The 18,940-nt window shown below is 31.0% G+C and overlaps 1 protein-coding gene across 1 annotated transcript; it reads left to right on the top strand.

Moving 5' to 3' along the window:
• The first annotated feature begins 5,943 nt into the window (after nucleotides 1-5,943).
• On the top strand, nucleotides 5,944-11,309 carry LOC114755900 (putative receptor-like protein kinase At4g00960). The gene is made up of 8 exons (XM_028944797.1): nucleotides 5,944-6,326; nucleotides 8,184-8,599; nucleotides 8,713-8,847; nucleotides 9,308-9,435; nucleotides 9,552-9,765; nucleotides 9,929-10,160; nucleotides 10,458-10,614; nucleotides 10,773-11,309. The coding sequence occupies exons 1-8, from the start codon at nucleotides 5,944-5,946 to the stop codon at nucleotides 11,094-11,096; spliced, it is 1,989 nt and encodes a 662-aa protein (XP_028800630.1). The 3' UTR covers nucleotides 11,097-11,309.
• Nucleotides 11,310-18,940: the final 7,631 nt, after the last annotated feature.

The following is an 18,940-nucleotide window of genomic DNA, read 5'->3' as shown; positions in this document are numbered from 1 at the left end:
GTATAGTTACTTTTTTAAAATGATTCAAAATGACACTACTAAAAGAAAAAAAGAAATGAATACCTCATCAGAAGCATATATAATACTCATTAGCTTTTTCTTTAATTTTTTAGTTTTTCATTACACTCAATTGCATTTACTTAAAGTAACAGGACCCACAAAATAACAATATTTCACTTAATCAAATAAGAATTTTCGTTTCTATGGTACTGTTAGGCATGAGAGTACCAGAGTACCAATGTACTTGAGCAGACAACAGGAATTTTCAATACTGCATCGTGTGGGAATCAAAGTGTAAAAGTAGCAGCCGCTGCATTTACTTCAGCTGCACAACAACTCCTGATGGATCTTCAAACCACAACGCCCAAATCACTGGTTTTTCTGCAGCAACAAAAACTCAAGTCCCTGATAATAATAATGATGATGATGAAACTATTTATGCCTATGCTCAGTGTACTGAAACTATCTCACAAAGTGGGTGTGAGGATTGCTTGAAACAAGGGGTCAACACGGTACGGACTTGCCTTCCCAATTCAGATGGTAGGGCTTTTTGATGCTGGCTGTTTCATCAAATACCCCACAATTTCCTTCTTTCCTGATAGCACACCATTCATATCAGTAATAATCCCTCCGTTAAACAAGGTGCAGTGAATTCAAATACTTCAATATTTAATTGCAACATAACATTCTGGTTTATTTATGTCTAATTCTGAATCTTATGTTATATATGTCATATTTCAGTGCTTGAGTATTAAAATATATCCTGTAAATATGCATATGTGTCATAGAAAATGACTGAAGCGAGGGGTTTGGCTTATCTACATGAGGAATATCATGTTTGTATTATACATAGAGATATTAAGACTAATAACATCCTTTTGGATCATGATTTTGGCTTAGCAAGACTTTTACCTAAAAAAAATCTTATCTTAGCACGAAAATTGCAGGAACATTGTAAGTCTGAATAATTTTATTCTGTAATTTATTAACTTCTATTCTAATTCTTGATTATTGAAAGGCTTCTATTGCACCAATATATTTAACTACTTTTTTTTGCCTTCGTACGAGCATGAATACTTCAGGATATTATTCATAAGTGGAACATCGTACGATAATTTGTGTTGTATATGACAATTTTAGATTTTTCTTTTGTTCTAAATATTTTCATTTATGTTAGCTTGAGTCGTATTCTAGTCAATGACATCATTAATATTATGCATTTTGCAGAGGATATAAGCTCCAAAGTATATGTAACCCATGGTCAATTGTCAGAAAAGGATGATATCTATAGTTTTAGTGTTGTTATCCTAGAGATTGTTAGCGGCCAAAAAATAATGAGTTAAAACTTGATGGCGATGCTGAAGGTGAATTCCTCCTTAGAAAGGTGATGAAATTTCCTTGACATTTACAAACAACTTTTTTTTTTCTTTTCTTTTCTTTTTTCAGGCGATATAAATATATAACTTTCTTATCAATGGAGCTTGACTCCTTTAGGAAAAGCTATTCCTCCTATATCATAATACAATTTCAATAACTATTTAAGAAACAGTAAAATAAGTTTTGCTGTGATCTTTTTTCTAACCTTCTTATTACTCAATTACATTTTAATCCCACTTGGTAGGCTTGGAAACTATATGAAAGAGGCATCCACTTGGAGGTGGTGGATGAGACCCTAAACCCTAATGATTATGATGCAGAGGAAGTGAAACAAATCATAGAAATCGGTTTGCTTTGCACCCAAGCATCTGCGGATTTAAGGCCGTCAATGTTTGAAGTAGTTGTTTTGCTCCAAAAGAAGGGTTTATCCAATAACGTAAAACCCACAATGCCTATTTTGATTGAAGCTAAGTAAAAGTCCATTGGGAGATAATTATGATTTGCAAGAAACTCACAACTAAGTGTGACTTTGGAGTCTCAATCACACAATTGAAAAAGGCTAAACAGAAGAAGCATAAAACGGGAAACGATCATGTCTTTTATTCCGTTGTTCAACATCTTTGTGTAATTATATATCAATCTTAGAAATGCAAAGCATGTTCATGAATTGGTGATTATTGTGGGAGCACCATTTTTAATAAACTTTGTTAATCTCTCTTGAACATTGGTTCGAATAATTAATCTTATTTGGGCTTTTTTACCAAGATCCTACAAACAGTAAAATAAAATATCAAAAGTGCCATACTTTGAAAAATAATTACAGAGATGCTACATTTACAATCGTTCAGAGGGTGAACAAGTTTACAAAGAAGACATTCCTAGCAAGAACAACTTCCTATGTGTTGTTTTATTTTTACAATCTTGGTTTATGTTTTCCTGCAAAGCAAAAAATAAAAAAATTCTTCTGGTCCTAAATATAAACCTTTTTTACCATACAAACCAAATATACTCCTCTAGCCTTGCTTATAAAGTAGAGAGAAAATATCTTTTATTCTATTTAAGTCATTTCATTTAATTTTTAGCATATTTTGATACTTATTTATGAAAAATAAAGGATAAAATAGTACATCTCTACCAAAAGTTATCTCATTAAATGTTAGCCTATTTTTATACCTATTTATGAAAAATAAAGAATAAAAAAGCAAATATCTGCTAAAAACTATTTCATTAAGTTTTTAGCATAATGAGATAACTCCAATAGGATTAAAAAAAACCAAGAAAGAAAATGGAAAATGAAAGAAGAAAATAAGAAAGAAAGAAGAAGGGGCATGCGTGATGCGGTCCCATGTTAAGGATTGAGCAAGGATAATTTGAGAAGGGGAAGAATGCCACACTGCGTACTTGAGGGTTGGGGCGTGCGAGAGGAAATAAAAAGAAAAAATAAAAGTCGGGGTCAAGATGGGAACATGGGGTTGTGTGATGATGGAAGTTGAAATCCTGTCAAAAAAATAAAATATCATATAGGAAGTTTGTATTTTCAAACTCGTTCACTCTCTGAACGATTTTAAATATAACATCTCCCAATTATTCTTCAAAGCATAGCATACTGGTATTTTATTTTATTGTTTGTAGGATCTTGGTAAAAAATTCATCTTATTTGCTCTTCATTTTAAAATTGAAACCCGACAAATATTCAATTCTGTTTTTAATTTTTAAGTAACAACTATGGATATTTTGTGGGGAAACCTTTCTGTCCCTTGCTTATACTTTTTGTGTGTGTGTGTGGGTGAAAACAATATATGTGTAGTTGGAAGGAATTCATTTCCATTCTCATCATCGTCCGTAAGATTAAATTCGAATAATTCAGATTTAATTTTTTTATTTTAATATTAACGACGATTTCTTATTTTAACAGACGTATGGAATTGGAAAGTCTGAGTTAAAAATATTATTCTAATTATTAATATTTAAAAAAAATGAATTTATTAACCAGGAAGAAATGTAATCATGAAAAAGTTTCATACATAAAAAGTGAATAACATGCAATAATAAATTCTATGGTTAAGGTACCTTTGGCACGGATGAAACTGCAAAGAACAAAATAGTTTACAGAACTGGATGTATCCGAAAAGAAGTTCAAAGTGCTAGATCATGCACCTTAACACTAAATTCTACGATAAAAAATAATAACAGATTTATGTGACTCGCTTGTTTTTGGAATTTTTTAATGGCAAATGACAATATGAGCCCAGTAGATTGGTGGGCTCAGTCATTTTCTGGGGTGAAAACATATTACGGGGCTGGGCAATGGTGAAATTATTTATCTCACGGGAAGGTAAAAAAAAAAAAAACAAATGTAGCAATTGGTTTACTTTTGCATCCAAGGCAAACAATCTCTGAAGTTATCAAATAACATAAAATTTACAAATTACAAAGCCTATATTGATTGAAGCTAATTAAAACCGAAAATCATTCTATTCCCCAGTATTTTTGTGTAATTATGCATCAGTCTTATAAATAGAAAGCATGTTCATCAATGGGTGATTATTTTGGGAGTTTTTTTTTAAATACAGTGGGGGCACCATTTTGAACACTAAAACCAATCCCTACGGGTGGAGAAGTTGGTGGGCTAAAATTGGACTTAGCGTCTGGATTATGGGCCCGACCCAGTAGAGACATTACTCATCTTTCGGCCCAAATCATTCACATGGAACAATTATTCAATTAATGCTGACTATTTCACAATTATAATTTACACTTAGTAATGTAACTATCATTAATGTGCTTCCACGCTGTAAATTATAACTCCCTTCAGCCTCCATGGATTGCAAAAATTATTATTATTTATTTAATAAGGTGGTTGAAAAATAAAACACTTTTTACATATCCGTTATTTTAAACAAATTTTCTATTTTCTTAATTTTATTATTTGTATTTTATATATAAGACAAGAGAAAGATAATATTTATTGTGATTACCTGTTTTAAGGATGAGCACTGGCAGCTCATAGGTTTATAAAGGTGGGAAACATGCTAACATAATTTTAAAACCATGTTTCCCTCGTCTGGCCAAAAAAAAAAAAAGTCTCCCTCGTATTTAATAATTTGAAAAATTCGACTCTAATTAATTACGACCTAGAGTTACACTCCTAAACTTTTTCTGTCCAATTTTTCTCAAAAGCAAAATCCAAATTTAATGATTAGAGTTGTGGACTAATGCGAGCCGAGTGCGAGCTTCTGTTTCGAAACTAATGGGTTTCTACCGGAATCAAAAAGAAATTTAATTTTAATTCCACCCCCCCCCCCCAATTTCCTAATGTACGTCCTAGTTGGCCGTGGTACAAGTCAATCTCACTTGTTTAATTTTAATCAAGGACCTTATTATTCTACATAGGAAAAATGACAAAAAAACAAAACTGAAAATTATTAAATCCCAAATTATGTTTAGTAACAATACTTTATTTACCGTTGACAACACTGAATTTGTAAATAATAACAAATTTTTTTTAATATTCTTTATTTGGTATCTAGTAATTTTTAGCTTCTTTTTTTTTTGGTTATTTTCCCTTCTACATATCCTAGATTCTACTTTTAAAAAAAAAAATCTAATGACTGAAATAACTATGATGAAACATATAGGAAATCTAAAAGTCGGGCACATGAAGAAATTTATACTCCCACTAGTCGTTATTATAAGGAGTTATCTAGAAGAAAATTTTGGTTCTTATTATAAGGTATTAACAGGGTCATTAATGAATTTTTTTCTAGTTTACCCCTAGTTACAAATTATTATTACTCATGTAAATAATTTTTCACTAGCTTCCTGAAATTTGTCATAAGGGTAGGATTAAAAAATTTTATACTTTTGAAACACATTTAATAATATAACTGTTATTTCTTGGTCTATGTGAATGAGCTTGTTGACCCAAAAAGTAGTCATATAAAGAATATTCCTTATGTATAAACTTAACACTAGTGCTAAATTTCTCATACATGAGTAAATGGGATAAATTAGTTATCTCATAAATATGTCGGTGATTAATATTACACGTCTTTTTATTTTGAGGAAATCAATGAAAAATTCTGATTCCAAAATTTTGTTAGTGAGAAGGACCTGGATTTGAATATCTTTATTTTCTGTATTTGAAATCATATATAGTATTGAAACTTTATGTGTGTAAAAACATATCGGGTCTTTCTCACCAACAAAATTTTTAAATAAGAATTTTTTACTGACTTTTTTAATCTTTATTGAAGAATGTTGGTCCTACATGATAATTTTATAAAGAAAGTCCTTATATAAAAACGACTTGTCCTTTCTCCTCTCAAGTCTTGGCACGAAAATGAAGCCTCATTTTAATTAATTAGTCGTTTTCAATCACCTGCTCCTCTAATTCTTTTGCTGAGCTGTAGAAGTAGAACCTTTTTATTTTATTAATATATCATTTCGCCTTTTTCATTAGGAAAAAAAAAAATGATATTCCTATAGTTAACTGAGAGACCCATTGACTTAAATGACCTCTCTTCATTTCTTTCTTCATCTTCATTCTCTCTCCACAGCAGCACCATGCTCACGCTTCAACCTGTTACTCTCCTTCTTCTCTTATTTACTACCTTCATATCCTGCAACGGCGTCGTTTCCGACCCCCAGACCAATCTTCTCAACTCTGGCTGCTTCCAGTACAACAGATTCGATCCTATGGATGCTAATTCCTTCAATCAAAGCCTAAACGCAGCGTTTGGAGATCTCAGAGATCAGATCGCTAACCAGAGCAAACACGTCGCCAAGGCGCAGCAAGCCAGCGGAGCCACCCCCGTTTTCGCTCTTTTTCAGTGCAGGAGCTATCTCTCCGTCGCCGACTGTGTCGCCTGCTTCACCGTCGCTGTCGCTCAAATCCGCAACTGCTCGGCCAACGCTGCTCGTGTCATCTACGACGGCTGCTTCCTCAGGTACGTATCGCCGGGCCCTCCGCCAAATTCAAGTTTCCCTTGTTTTCAAATGGTTGATTAGAGATATCTTTCGAAGGATAAAATATCTATTCGAATATCAGGTTAATATAATCTTTATACCCACTAAATTTGGTCTCTTTAATCCCTCAAATTTCATAATCATATTTTCATTCCTCAAACAACAAAATGATCCAAATAAAAATTGTAAGAACTAAGGTTTTAAATTAAAAAAAAAAAAGCTTAAGAGACTAAAATCTATAGGTTAAAAACCGGAGAGATCAAAACTAAACTAAAGTGAAAGTAAGGGCTAAAGTTGATATTAACCTTTGAATATTATATATATATATATATATATATCTATCTATATAAAAAGAAGTTAATATTCCCACGGACTCACGGAAAGCCCGTCCACGTGTGGGTAATATAAATATGTGTGTGTGTGTGTGTGTGTATTGGGAGCGATGACACAGACATAAATAGGGTCTGGGTCCATTGTGTTTGCCGTCATTGTTGAAAAATAAAACTGGTGCCCACAAGATTATTACAGTGCGTCGTGCTGATGGGGTGGTGGGGAGGCCACAGATGCAAGTTGTATTGTATGTGAAAGATAAGAAGACAATTAGTGAAAAAATTGCAGCCAATGACCACAAATTCGCAGACACTATTATTTTTTTGTGTGATTTGACAAACTACTCAGATTTATTAGTTCAGTATTTCAGTTGCACAGTGATTAGTTTTGCTATTTACTGTTTTTATCTATGAAACTGTAGTAATTATTTTTATACAGCTACTGATTGATGACTAGTCTAGATTTTTTATTAACTACTTTTGTTAGTTTCAAAAACTTGAAAAATATACTAGGAGTTGCCGAAGATTTAGTGACTATTTTCGTTTAATTATTTACTACTCTAGTTTCACTATTTGCTATTTTCATTTCAAAAACTTGAAGAAAAAAACATATATTAGCAGCTTCTATTACTACTTTTGTTAATATCGTTGTTTTTTTTTTCCACCCATTTTATTTTAATACCACACTTTACCCTGCAAATATATTCGCTGAGAGTAGTTTATTGTCACACTTCAGGTATAAGAGTAGTGTAGCTAAACAGGAGTAGTAACAGAAGTTCTAAAAATAAAAGCTGTAAACAACAAAACTAGAATAGTTACTAGAGCTCTAGAACCAAAAGTAATTACTATTAAAACTGGTGTAATCACTAGTTAAACAATAGTAGTCACCAAAGCTCTACAAACAAAAATAGTAAATAGTGAAATTTGAGAAGCCACTGAAGCTCCAGTGGGCAGCTGCCAGCCAAAGGTGCTTAAGTGACCTTCGAACAAAAAAAAAAAAAATGAAAGTAATTATGATTGAGAGAGTATCACTAAAAAAAATTTAAGAAGAATTTATAAATATGAGAAGTAAGTCTTATATTTAGTATCAAAATTAATACAATAATTAGATCCTATATTAAGAATCAAAGGAGTACTATTGAGAAGCCATAAACATGTCAGCGAAATCAAACGATAAAATTTAGAGAAAATTGGTAAAAAGTTTCTGATTTAGAAAATTAATGTGCAAAGCTACCTAATGATCCAAATCCTTAAGCGGGTCGCATTTTAGTCATGTGCAATATATTTTCAGATATTTTTATATCTCTTTTATTTTGGTGCACACAGTTAAGGAAAAGTTGCACCCATTTAAGACAGGTTGCACCAATTAATTTTATAAGCATGGACTTCTTGACCATTTTCCCCTAAAATTTGTGCTCTCAAATAAAGGTTCATTATAGTTGATAGCAAAACCCATACCGAGCTTCTTAATACTGACATGGGATATAATACTTTGTGGTGTCCGTTGAGGTATGAGAGCAGCAATTTCTTTGAGCAAGCAACAGGGTCTTTCAATTCTGCATCATGTGGAAATCAGACTCCAGAAGTAGCCACAACAACATTTAACTCAATTATTCGACAAGTGCTAATGAATCTTCAAACAGAAACACCCAGAATCACTGGTTTCTCTGCAGCCACAAAGACGCCAGAAGTGCCTGACAATAATAATATCAACACAACCATTTATGCCTATGCACAATGTACTGAAACTATCTCACAGAGTGGCTGCGAGGGTTGCTTGAAGCAAGGCTACGACACTATGCAGACTTGCCTTCCCAATTCAGATGGGAGGGCTTTTGATGCCGGCTGTTTCATCAGATACTCCACCACTTCCTTCTTTCCTGATAACCTCACCATTATTAATACCACACCCTTATCCAAACAAGGTATATACAGTGAATTGAAAGGTTTGAGAGGTGTGGTTCTATTTTAGATGTAGTAATGGTTCTTCGTGAGTGACTCATTTCAAAATGAGGTGTCTGGTTTCTTGTACTTGCAGGTTCCAGAAGCAACAAAGCGGCCATTATTGGTGGAGTTGCTGGTGGAGGTGTGGCTCTTTTTTTGGTTCTTCTTTCATTATTTGCCTGGATGCAGCGTGTTAGACGGTCAGAAAAGATTGAAAGGGTTCCTAGAGGTAACTAGTTAATTTGATGAGTCTTCACTCTAGTCCCAAACGTAATAGCTAGATGGTTAATTTGCCGACATTAAATGCTAAATACTTAAATTAGTTATTTATAAAAACTATGTGTTGATTTTCCTTAAAAAAAAAACACCATCTAATCAGGAAACTATCCTCATTAGTAGACAAGATTCTATCTATATACGCAATCATTAGGGCTAGAAACTATAAATTTAGGGGAAATTTTGTTAATTAAGATCTCACATTTAGAACTAAAGCAAATTTCTCAATTAGCTCTTATATTTAAGACCAGAAAGAGTATTATATGTTGGCAAGTTGCTTATTGATCCCCTTCCATTTTCACTTTTTTATAATGAGAATGTTATGAACTTTCGTATGTATAGCTGGATAAATATTACTGACTAGTTTTTTAAACATTTAAAGAGATCACTTTAAAATGTCCTTGCCTTAACAGGTGAGATAACGGGAGAATCCAAGTTGAAAGGTTCAATCAATTATAGTTATAAGGAGTTGAAGTCTGCTACCAAGAATTTCAGTGAAAAGAATAAATTAGGAGAAGGAGGATTTGGTACCGTATACAAGGTAACTTTTATTAATTGGGTTTTATATAGTGTCATAGAAATCTATATATTCAAAAAGACAAATGTATAACTTTTAATAACACTTCCATCATTAAAACTATTAATCATTTTGAACAGGGAACTTTGAAAAATGGAAAAACAATTGCAGTCAAGAAACTTATTATGCGACAGTCCAACAGTATGGATGAAGAATTTGAGAGTGAAGTGAGGCTAATAACTAATGTTCACCACCGAAATCTTGTTCGACTTCTAGGATGCTGCAGCAAAGGCAATGAGAGAATTCTCGTTTATGAATACATGAAAAACAACAGTCTCAACAGATACTTATTTGGTATATTATATGACCCAGTAAAGTTTGTGTGTGTGTTTCTTTAAGGATCACCTCATGCTTCTTATTAATGCATGACATATTTCACTTTTATTGAGGCATTTTAAGAGAATTATTTTAATTTGCTTCCCTCTTCTTTCACTTATCATTTAGAGTTTTGTGATAGGTAGCAACAAAGGTTCTCTCAGTTGGAAGCAACGATATGATATAATCTTAGGCATAGCAAGGGGTTTGACCTATCTACATGAGGAATTCCATATTTGCATTATACATAGAGATATAAAGACTAACAACATTCTCCTTGATGATGATTTTCAACCTAAAATTGCTGATTTTGGGTTGGCAAGACTTTTACCTCAGGATCAAACTCATCTTAGCACTAGATTTGCCGGAACACTGTAAGTAAAACCTATTGCACTTTTTATTTATTTCCTTTAACGGTTATCACAGTACATTTGTTGCTCAAGACATCAATAAAATCAGTGTTTAGGTTAGTGGAAAATTTTAACATTTTCTATATCTTTCTTTCTTTGTTTGACAGCATGATGAATACTTCAAGGAAAAGTTCTTTTATATGTGTATGTTGGACATGACACGGTCTTTAAGATTTGCCACATCTTGATATTCATAATCATGTGTATCCATGTTAATTTGTATAACTAATCAAATATGCCATAAATATATGTATTTGTTAGGGGATACACAGCACCTGAATATACAATTCATGGCCAGTTATCAGAGAAAGCTGATACTTACAGTTATGGTATTATAGTCTTAGAAATCATTAGTGGCCAGAAGAACAGTGAACTAAAGATTGATGATCATGCTGATGGCGAATTCCTCCTTCAACAAGTAAGAAAATTTACCCACCCATCTAGAAAGTCAATTTTCCTAGCAAAAACAATTTAATTGATTCATTGGTAAAAGTTATGTATAACAAAACATTAGCCCAAGTTTTGCTTTCTTTTATCTATCCCTCTGATACATGTCCCGCTCTGCTGATATGATAGGCTTGGAAACTATACGAGAAAGGCATGCACTTAGAGTTGGTGGACAATACCTTAAACCCTAACGAGTATGATACAGAAGAAGTGAAGAAAATCATCGAGATTAGTTTGCTTTGCACGCAAGCATCTCCTGCAGTAAGGCCAACAATGTCCGAGGTTGTTGTTTTGCTCCAAAGTAAAGGCTTGTCAAAGAATAAAATCAGACCTACCATGCCTTTCTTTGTTGAAACCGATTCAGGGTTCAAGGCAGACACTTCTAGCTATACTGCTTCCTCAAAATCTAACGCTACTATCTCTACTTCCACCATGATATCAGCAAGATCATGACTTTATTTTATAGGAATAATGTACAGTGTTAGAAGATAGAAATGCAAGCAATTTTGGGATCATTTTAGATATCCTTTTTTATCTGATTATTATCGAAAAGTAGGATCATCAGCCATGTAATTCAGTTTGTTCAAAAAGTTTATGTGAACTGGGTTGTAAATAGCTCATTCAGATTTTATAAAAGCAAATATATATCACAAATTAAACAGACAATCCCAAGCCACAACCTATGAGATTTTACAGAACAAAAGGCGAAGAGAAGATGATAGAGCACCTTTGAACTTGACTCAGCTCTTCACCTTCATACTGCCGTCGGCCGCCGTCAAACACTGGCCTCTGCTTCTCGCGCCGTGAAAACACTTCAAAATCGCATGTTGGAGATTAAAATTCATGAAATCGAATAAAGTTTACTTGAAATAACATCTACTCCTGCTTCGCTAAAATTTTGATAATTTTTAATTATAATAACTAAATTATTCTTATCTATCTTGATATCACATGGCGCCTCAGCTCCTAAATATAAGAGATTTTTAAAAGACAAAACTTAGGTAAAATTACTTATATCCATTAGGTTAAGTTTTTCAATCAAACTTGTTATTGTTAGTTGTTAAAATACATATGTACACTTATAGATTTACCTGGCTATTATGAATGCTTGTAAATTTTTGTATTGAAAATTAGGATTTGCAAACATATGGAGAGTCATTTTATACTATTGTTAATTATTAAAATGTAAATGCGCTCTTGTAAATAATTCACTTATGAACCTAATAAATATAAGCAATTTGACTTATGTTTTATCATAAAGAAAATTAATTGAATTAGTTTTGTTTTCTTGTAATTAATGTGTCAAATATTTGTGCTGCTCTTACCCGATTAATTATCTCTGAAATTTAATGGGTTTCTTTATTAGTAATGAATTTCTACTCGAAAAAATTGAGTATTAATAAAGTCAAATAATTGTGCTACTCTTACAAAATTAAATATCTCTAAAATTTAATGTGTATATTTATGGGATAATTAATATATAAATCCTTATAGTTTCAACTGGTTTTTAATCAGGTCCCTATAATTTTTTTTCTTTTTATCAGGTCCTTATACTTTCATATATTTTTAATCAGGTCCTTATAATTTTTTTTCTTTTTATCAAGTCCTTATTGTTTTACTTTGTTTTTAATTAGGTCCTTGTAGTTTTTATTTTTTATTTTACAAATAATAACATTTTAAAAATAATAAATTATTGTAACAATCTTATGTTAATAGTCTTTTAAATTTTTAGTTAAACAAATATATTATTTATTTTCAATTCAAATTTTTATAATTATAAAATTCAAATTATAATAATAAATTTTTCTAAAATTGAAATATGATTATAAATAATTTATATTTAAGTATAATTATTATTCTGATTATTTATTAATTACTAAATGATTATATTAATTATTTTGTCCAATTATATAATTATTAATTTAAAAATGAAATTAATTTTAAAGAATAAAGTTAATAAATAATTTTTCAAAAACTACAAAACACCTAATTAAAAAATAGGTGAAACTATAAGGACCTGATAAAAAGAAAAAAAAATAAAAGGACCTAATTAAAACACACGAAAGTAAAAGGATCTGATAAAAAGAAAAAATTTTATAAGGACCTAATTAAAAATCAAATGAAACTATAAGGACCTGGAGGTTAATTATCCCTATATTTATTAGTAATGAATTTCTACTAGAAAAAGTTGAGTATTAATTAGATTTATTTTCAGTGAAAGAAACATCAAAATTTACATCAAACCTTGTGCCAATTTTAATAGTATTTAATTTGAACAAGGATTGATAAACTCGACCGATTAAGATATGAATGTCCGGAAAAAAAAAAAGGTCAAGAAGCTATTAATAATATCAAATACTCCTTCAATTCTTAATCTAGAACTAGAGAGTTAATACTGGTTCTATATATAAGATATATTTTACGTGTTTATTATTATTTTTAAATTAATCCTTTTGATATTCTCTTAACAATAATCAAGTAAGAGAGGAATTAAGGAAAATGTTTAGGGTGTTTTAGGAAAAAAAATATATCATGTTAATTAATTTAATTAACATATTTAATATACTCAAATTAATTACTTAGTTCTTATATATGACAAGAGAACTATCAGCCATTAAATTCATTCCATAGAACAAAGTCCAAAATGTTAAATTTTATTAATGAGGGATTAAAAAACCCATGCGCTGCTGCTAGCTTCAAAACATCGAACTTGGAAGTAAAAATAAATATTGGTTTTAAAGCTTTACTGAACACAAAATTCTTGTTGGCCAAAAAAAAAAACACAAAATCCTTACTTGAAAGTTAAAACTCTATTTATGCACATCTCAACTTTCACCCAAAATGATAGCTCTTTTACTATCAATGCAGTGTTAGAAATCCAACTCCTTTGTTTTTTGGGCCATCCAAATACTCCAAGCTAAAAAATCACCATGGACTGAATTATACAGGTTTTTTTGTGTGCCGACCTGTGGTTTTTAATCTGACATGAATTACAAATTCCCAGCTGAAGCCGATTTAAATAAAACTTATATACCTCTAAATGAGATCTAAGGTTTGAACGCAATCAAAATTATATTGAAAGAGCGAGCTCAGTTCAATGCCCAATAAAATTAAATTTATGCTCTTCAATCCTTAAATTTAGAAGCTAGATAAACAATTTATACAATTTAAGAAAATTTATTAAGTTAATTATTCATAAAAAAATGTGTCAATTTCTCTAAAATGGCCCTCATTTTAGTCATTTACACTGGATAATACTCCTATCGGTTGTGCACATTAATATGTGCAATCAACATGAGTATGTGGAAAAATAAAATAAATGTGACAGATAAAGGAAATTAGGCTTTTACTTTTAAAACAAAAACAATTTTTCAACTAGATGTTACATTTAGGGTCAGGAGAAGTGTTAAATAGGTGAAAAAAAATCTATAAGGCCCCTTTTGCATCTATTTACGCACATCACTTCAACTTCTATCAATATTACCTCTAGTTCTAGATATAGGATCTATTTTGTAATGCAATTTGTACTATTAACTAGATATTATATTTGGGACCAGAGATAGTAATTAATAAGGGATTGAATATTTGCTCAAAAAGGGGTTGAAAAACAGAATACAATAAGCAGAAAGGAACCGGGGGAAGTTGACTAAAATAAACAGTAAAGGCTCTCTCATAAATGCATGAAGAAACCCCTCTTTTCCAGCTATTTATGCTCATATCATCTTCTCCATATCCCCCACAGAATTCCATTTCAATCTCATCAAACCCTTCATTGTTCTTCATTTCTGAGACTTCTCAATCTCACTTATCTTCCTCTCTTCAATCTCTTCATTTGAATCCAGAAACCTGTTCTCTCAGTTTAACTGTCAAATAGCTTTTTAGCTTCATCGATGGCTGACAACGTTTCTTCCTGCAACCCAACCTCACTAGTGTCAGGGCAAGGGCAAGAAACACAACCCCGTTTGATCAGCCAAGACCAAATTGAACAAATTTATCAAAATTTGATGAACCAAATCTCAGTATGTGATTTTTATTTTTCTCAATTAACTTCTGATGCTCTTCGAGATTGCATATTCCAACGCTAACCGTCGTCGGGGATGATTGTGTATTTAAATTAAAATTACTAGTATATTTGTATTAAATCCCCCTCAATTCTAAAAACAATTAAGCTAGTATCAATTAGCTGGATACCGTTTGGTCTCTTATGAGCAGAATTTTCTTAGCTATTCATCTCTCTCTTAATCACACGGCATATACTAACGTACATTATCTAATTAGTTTTGCCAATCTTTGATTTTATTTAGTTATTATAACTATTTTTTTTATTTTTTTTTCAATTGTAGAAATCAATCAAGGATATGAAGGTGTTGAGCAGTGAAGTAACTTCCGAATCACAAGATGCCGAACTCTTTGTGCCCCTATCATCATTAACTGAAGAGGTTAATGCTATACTCGATGAAGCAAGATTGTTCTGTGATTGTGGGTGAACATCTAATAATTCAAACCAAATTATTACATGCTAGATATATATGAAGCACAATTATGTGTAACTGGTTTTTGTTGTGCCAAATCGCATTTCTTTCCTGTGTGTGTGTGTGTTATAATTTTGCTTTGGATCTAGATTAGTTTTTCTGTGCTTATCATTTGTGTCATGTCATGATGATATACGATATGGTTTCATTGCTCGATCTCATACATTTGATAAGATTGTGTTATGCCTATAATATATCTCACGCGACCTTAATTATACGGTTTTGTTGTGCCCACAGTATTAATTGGTTTGGTTGTTCACACATTTTTAGTCCTTTGATTTGTTCAATCTGGTTTTATTGTGTTCACAGTATTTGTCTCACATGAATTTGATCTGGTTTTGTTGTGTTCGATCATAGTAACTGATGTATCCTCTGGGTGTGTGTGTGTGTGTATTAGCATGTTTTAACGTGCCAACAGTATTTGTCTTCACTGTAATTATCTCGTATATTATCTGATTTTGTTGTGCCCACAGTGTTTTATCTGTTACCTATTATCTCATGTATATTATTTCATTTTGTCATGTCCATGATTTATGTACTCCTCCAGTTCTAAATGTAAAACCCATTTTGTAATATAAGTTACATTATAAAAGAGGTCTTATATTTAGAATTGAAAGAGTATCACTTATCATATCATGTATGTCATGGTAGCTGTTATTCATTTTCCCCAAATATAAACAAGATCAATGTGGGAGGCATATATATAAGAGAGAAAAACGGAGTGAAAATAAGATATAAACAGAGAACTATTCAAATAAAATTTTCCTACACTTCATATCTCTCTTATTCTCTTCAATTCAAACTTAAACTTGTTGTGTTGAAAATTATAGATGTTACCCATTTTAATTTAATTTATAAAGAACAAGGTGTACAACAAGATGATTTTTATTCACGCAACTAATTAATTTCCATCGTTTTGTTTACAGACTCCGAAGAAAAGAGGAAAACGTCATACTACAAAAGTTGTAGGAGAGTTTTCGTTATCATATGAAATTCCTCCTATATGTATTCAAAACAACTTTGACATGGACAACGTATGTTACTTGGCATTAGATCTTACTTTTCACATATATAATTCCATTATATATACATACCCACGCGTTTATATGTTTGAGCTCAAATAATTAATCTCTTTTGTGACAAAATGAAATTATGTGCAGCTGCTTTTAGGTGACGAAAGTGCGAGCGACCCCAGTAAGTGTCATCAGTTTTCCTTCATTGAAAGACTTCAGAATTGGACTCTTCGACTAAGGGAGCGCACCAAGGGGAAGCATTGTGATGTTGTGAGTTTTTCTTTATATTTCATAGAAAGTTTTTATTTAATTAGTGTATGAGTATATTTATGTATATACTCGTTTTATGCAGTATTATAATCATATGATGTCTGGATATTTATTTCGATCGAAGAAGGAAGTGGTGAACTTCATGATCTATGAAAAGTACCCAGCAAAGCCAAGTAACAAAAAACCCAAGAAGCTTGGAATTATGGTGAGTAAACCTTATACATTAATCTTGTATAGTTTTTCTTTGTATCATAAAAATAAAGTTATTACAATTAGGTTAAGTAACAATTAGAATTGAAATAATAATAAGGATTTTGAGAAGCATTGTTATGTAAATTATTGCCGTTTTTTGCTTTGTTTTGTTCTTCTTGTAGGAGGAAGCAAGTGTTGCAAGCAACAATGAACCATTAGGGGAAGAAAAGGAAAAGTGTGAAAATGAAGAAATTGATCAAATGACTATAAAGCAAGAAAGGGTTGTCAAATTTCTCACTGAATCATATGAAAATTTGATGAATTGTGATTCTCATGGCCCTAAATGATTCGATCCAGTTGTTGTGGGGCCCGTGGAGACAATATATTTTAATTTTCTTTAAATTTCATGTGAACAATATAGTTTTTATAAAGAGTTATATGTGTGTATATATGTGTGTGTGTATATGTGTGTGTGCTTCTAGTTTATATGTCATATATGTTTTGTTTTTCTAAGTCTAGAAAAGTTTGACAAACCTCAGTATAAATCATATGATATTGATGGGTCATGTGAATTAATATTATCGTATGTTTATAATATTTTACCATATCTTACCTTGGCTTTTTTTTGTCAATGTCAAAATCATGAAAAATTTATTGAATTTAGGGGACAAAATCTATGTACTATAGAATTATTAATCAGTAATTATTATTATCTAAAAATTCAGACATACAATACAAGAACATGAATTATCCTATTTATACGGTAACTAAGCACCAACTTAAATAGTTTCTGAATGAACATTGATTAACTCAACTCATTAGGCAACCCAAGACGTACATATAGATACACACACACACACAATGTTTAGGTCTAATCTAACGTTTAATCATTAATTTGAAAGCCAAAAGTTTAATACTCATCAAATTATTGTATCACACAATTGCCAATTCACACAATTTCTAGAGGATCTATGGGACACACACAAACACACACACACACACACGTAATTATTGAATATAACATACAAAGTTAGGGGGAAAAAATTTCACGGACTACATTTTTGAGCTAAAATGTTTTTCGTTTTGTTTTCTTTCTTATTACCTTTTTCATTTCTTTGCTTCACTTTTTTGACTTGAAGAGAAAAAACTGTATTTTCTATAGTGATCATAACAAGCGCAAACTTGAATAGTACGTGTATATTTTTTTCCCAAGACGTGCATCAGCTAATTTGGAAATCCAAGACAACTGGCTAATCATATTATTTTTAATAAAATTAAAGGAAAATGGGTAATTGCTAGCCAATGGATCGCTAAAAAAAATACTCACAAGTCTATATGCATGATATTACAAAACTAATTGTGAAGTAATCACATATACCGACAAAATGAGAGGAATTAAAAAGGATTACAGCAAATCTAATTGTGAAAATTTTTTATAAAATATTTTCGATATAAACAACTAAAGAAATTTATGGTCTATTATTTTATTACAAAGTGCTATTTTATTAATAAATTTAAACTTTAAAGTATTGGCCAGTGAAATTATAAAAAAGAAAACAGTCCAGATATTGGAAATTATAATTTTCAAGTATAAGGAAATAAGTTAAAGAAAACCTCAAATACAAATAAAATGTGCATTGAACTTTGTGGCAATTTAAATACCAGTTTTGAATTAGTATCGGTAAACTCAATTAGCTAAGAAAAGGATGAAAAGAAAGACAAAATAAGAAATAGCAAATAATTACGAGCCTTTAAATTCTTTCCATATAACAAAATCCAAAATGTTAAAGCTTGGCGTTAACGCAATGTTTGATTAATTAACCCTTATGATTTGTTCTGAATTTGATTTTATTTCATATAGTTTCAAATCATAGATTTTGATTTCTCAAAAAAAAAACCGTACAGATTTTTTTCTTGGTGACAGAATGGCACAAATTTTTATTAAAATATAGAAACTAATATTATTAACAAAGCACTAAAAATATATCCACATACCCCAAGCGAAAAGTTCATAAAAACCAGGGACTACAATAATTTTTCAAGTCCCTAGGTTTAAACTTTGTAGAAGGAAAAAATTATATAAAAAAAGTTACCTCAGTTTATAGATAAATAAAGTAAAAAATCTATATTAATTAATACCACCATACAATAAATTAAATAGTTTCCAAAAGAAAAAAGAATGTACAAAAACTCAGCTACAATTTACAAGTATTTGTACACGTCTATTCAACTTCAACCTCTATCAAAAATGATAAATTTTTTTGATAACTTGTTAAAATAAAAATGGTAA

The sequence above is a fragment of the Neltuma alba genome, unplaced genomic scaffold (assembly GCF_004799145.2).
Source record: "Neltuma alba isolate B1F8T4 unplaced genomic scaffold, ASM479914v2 tig00010347_pilon, whole genome shotgun sequence".
NCBI classification, from domain to species: domain Eukaryota; kingdom Viridiplantae; phylum Streptophyta; class Magnoliopsida; order Fabales; family Fabaceae; genus Neltuma; species Neltuma alba.
This window is presented reverse-complemented; position numbering and strand designations above follow the sequence as displayed.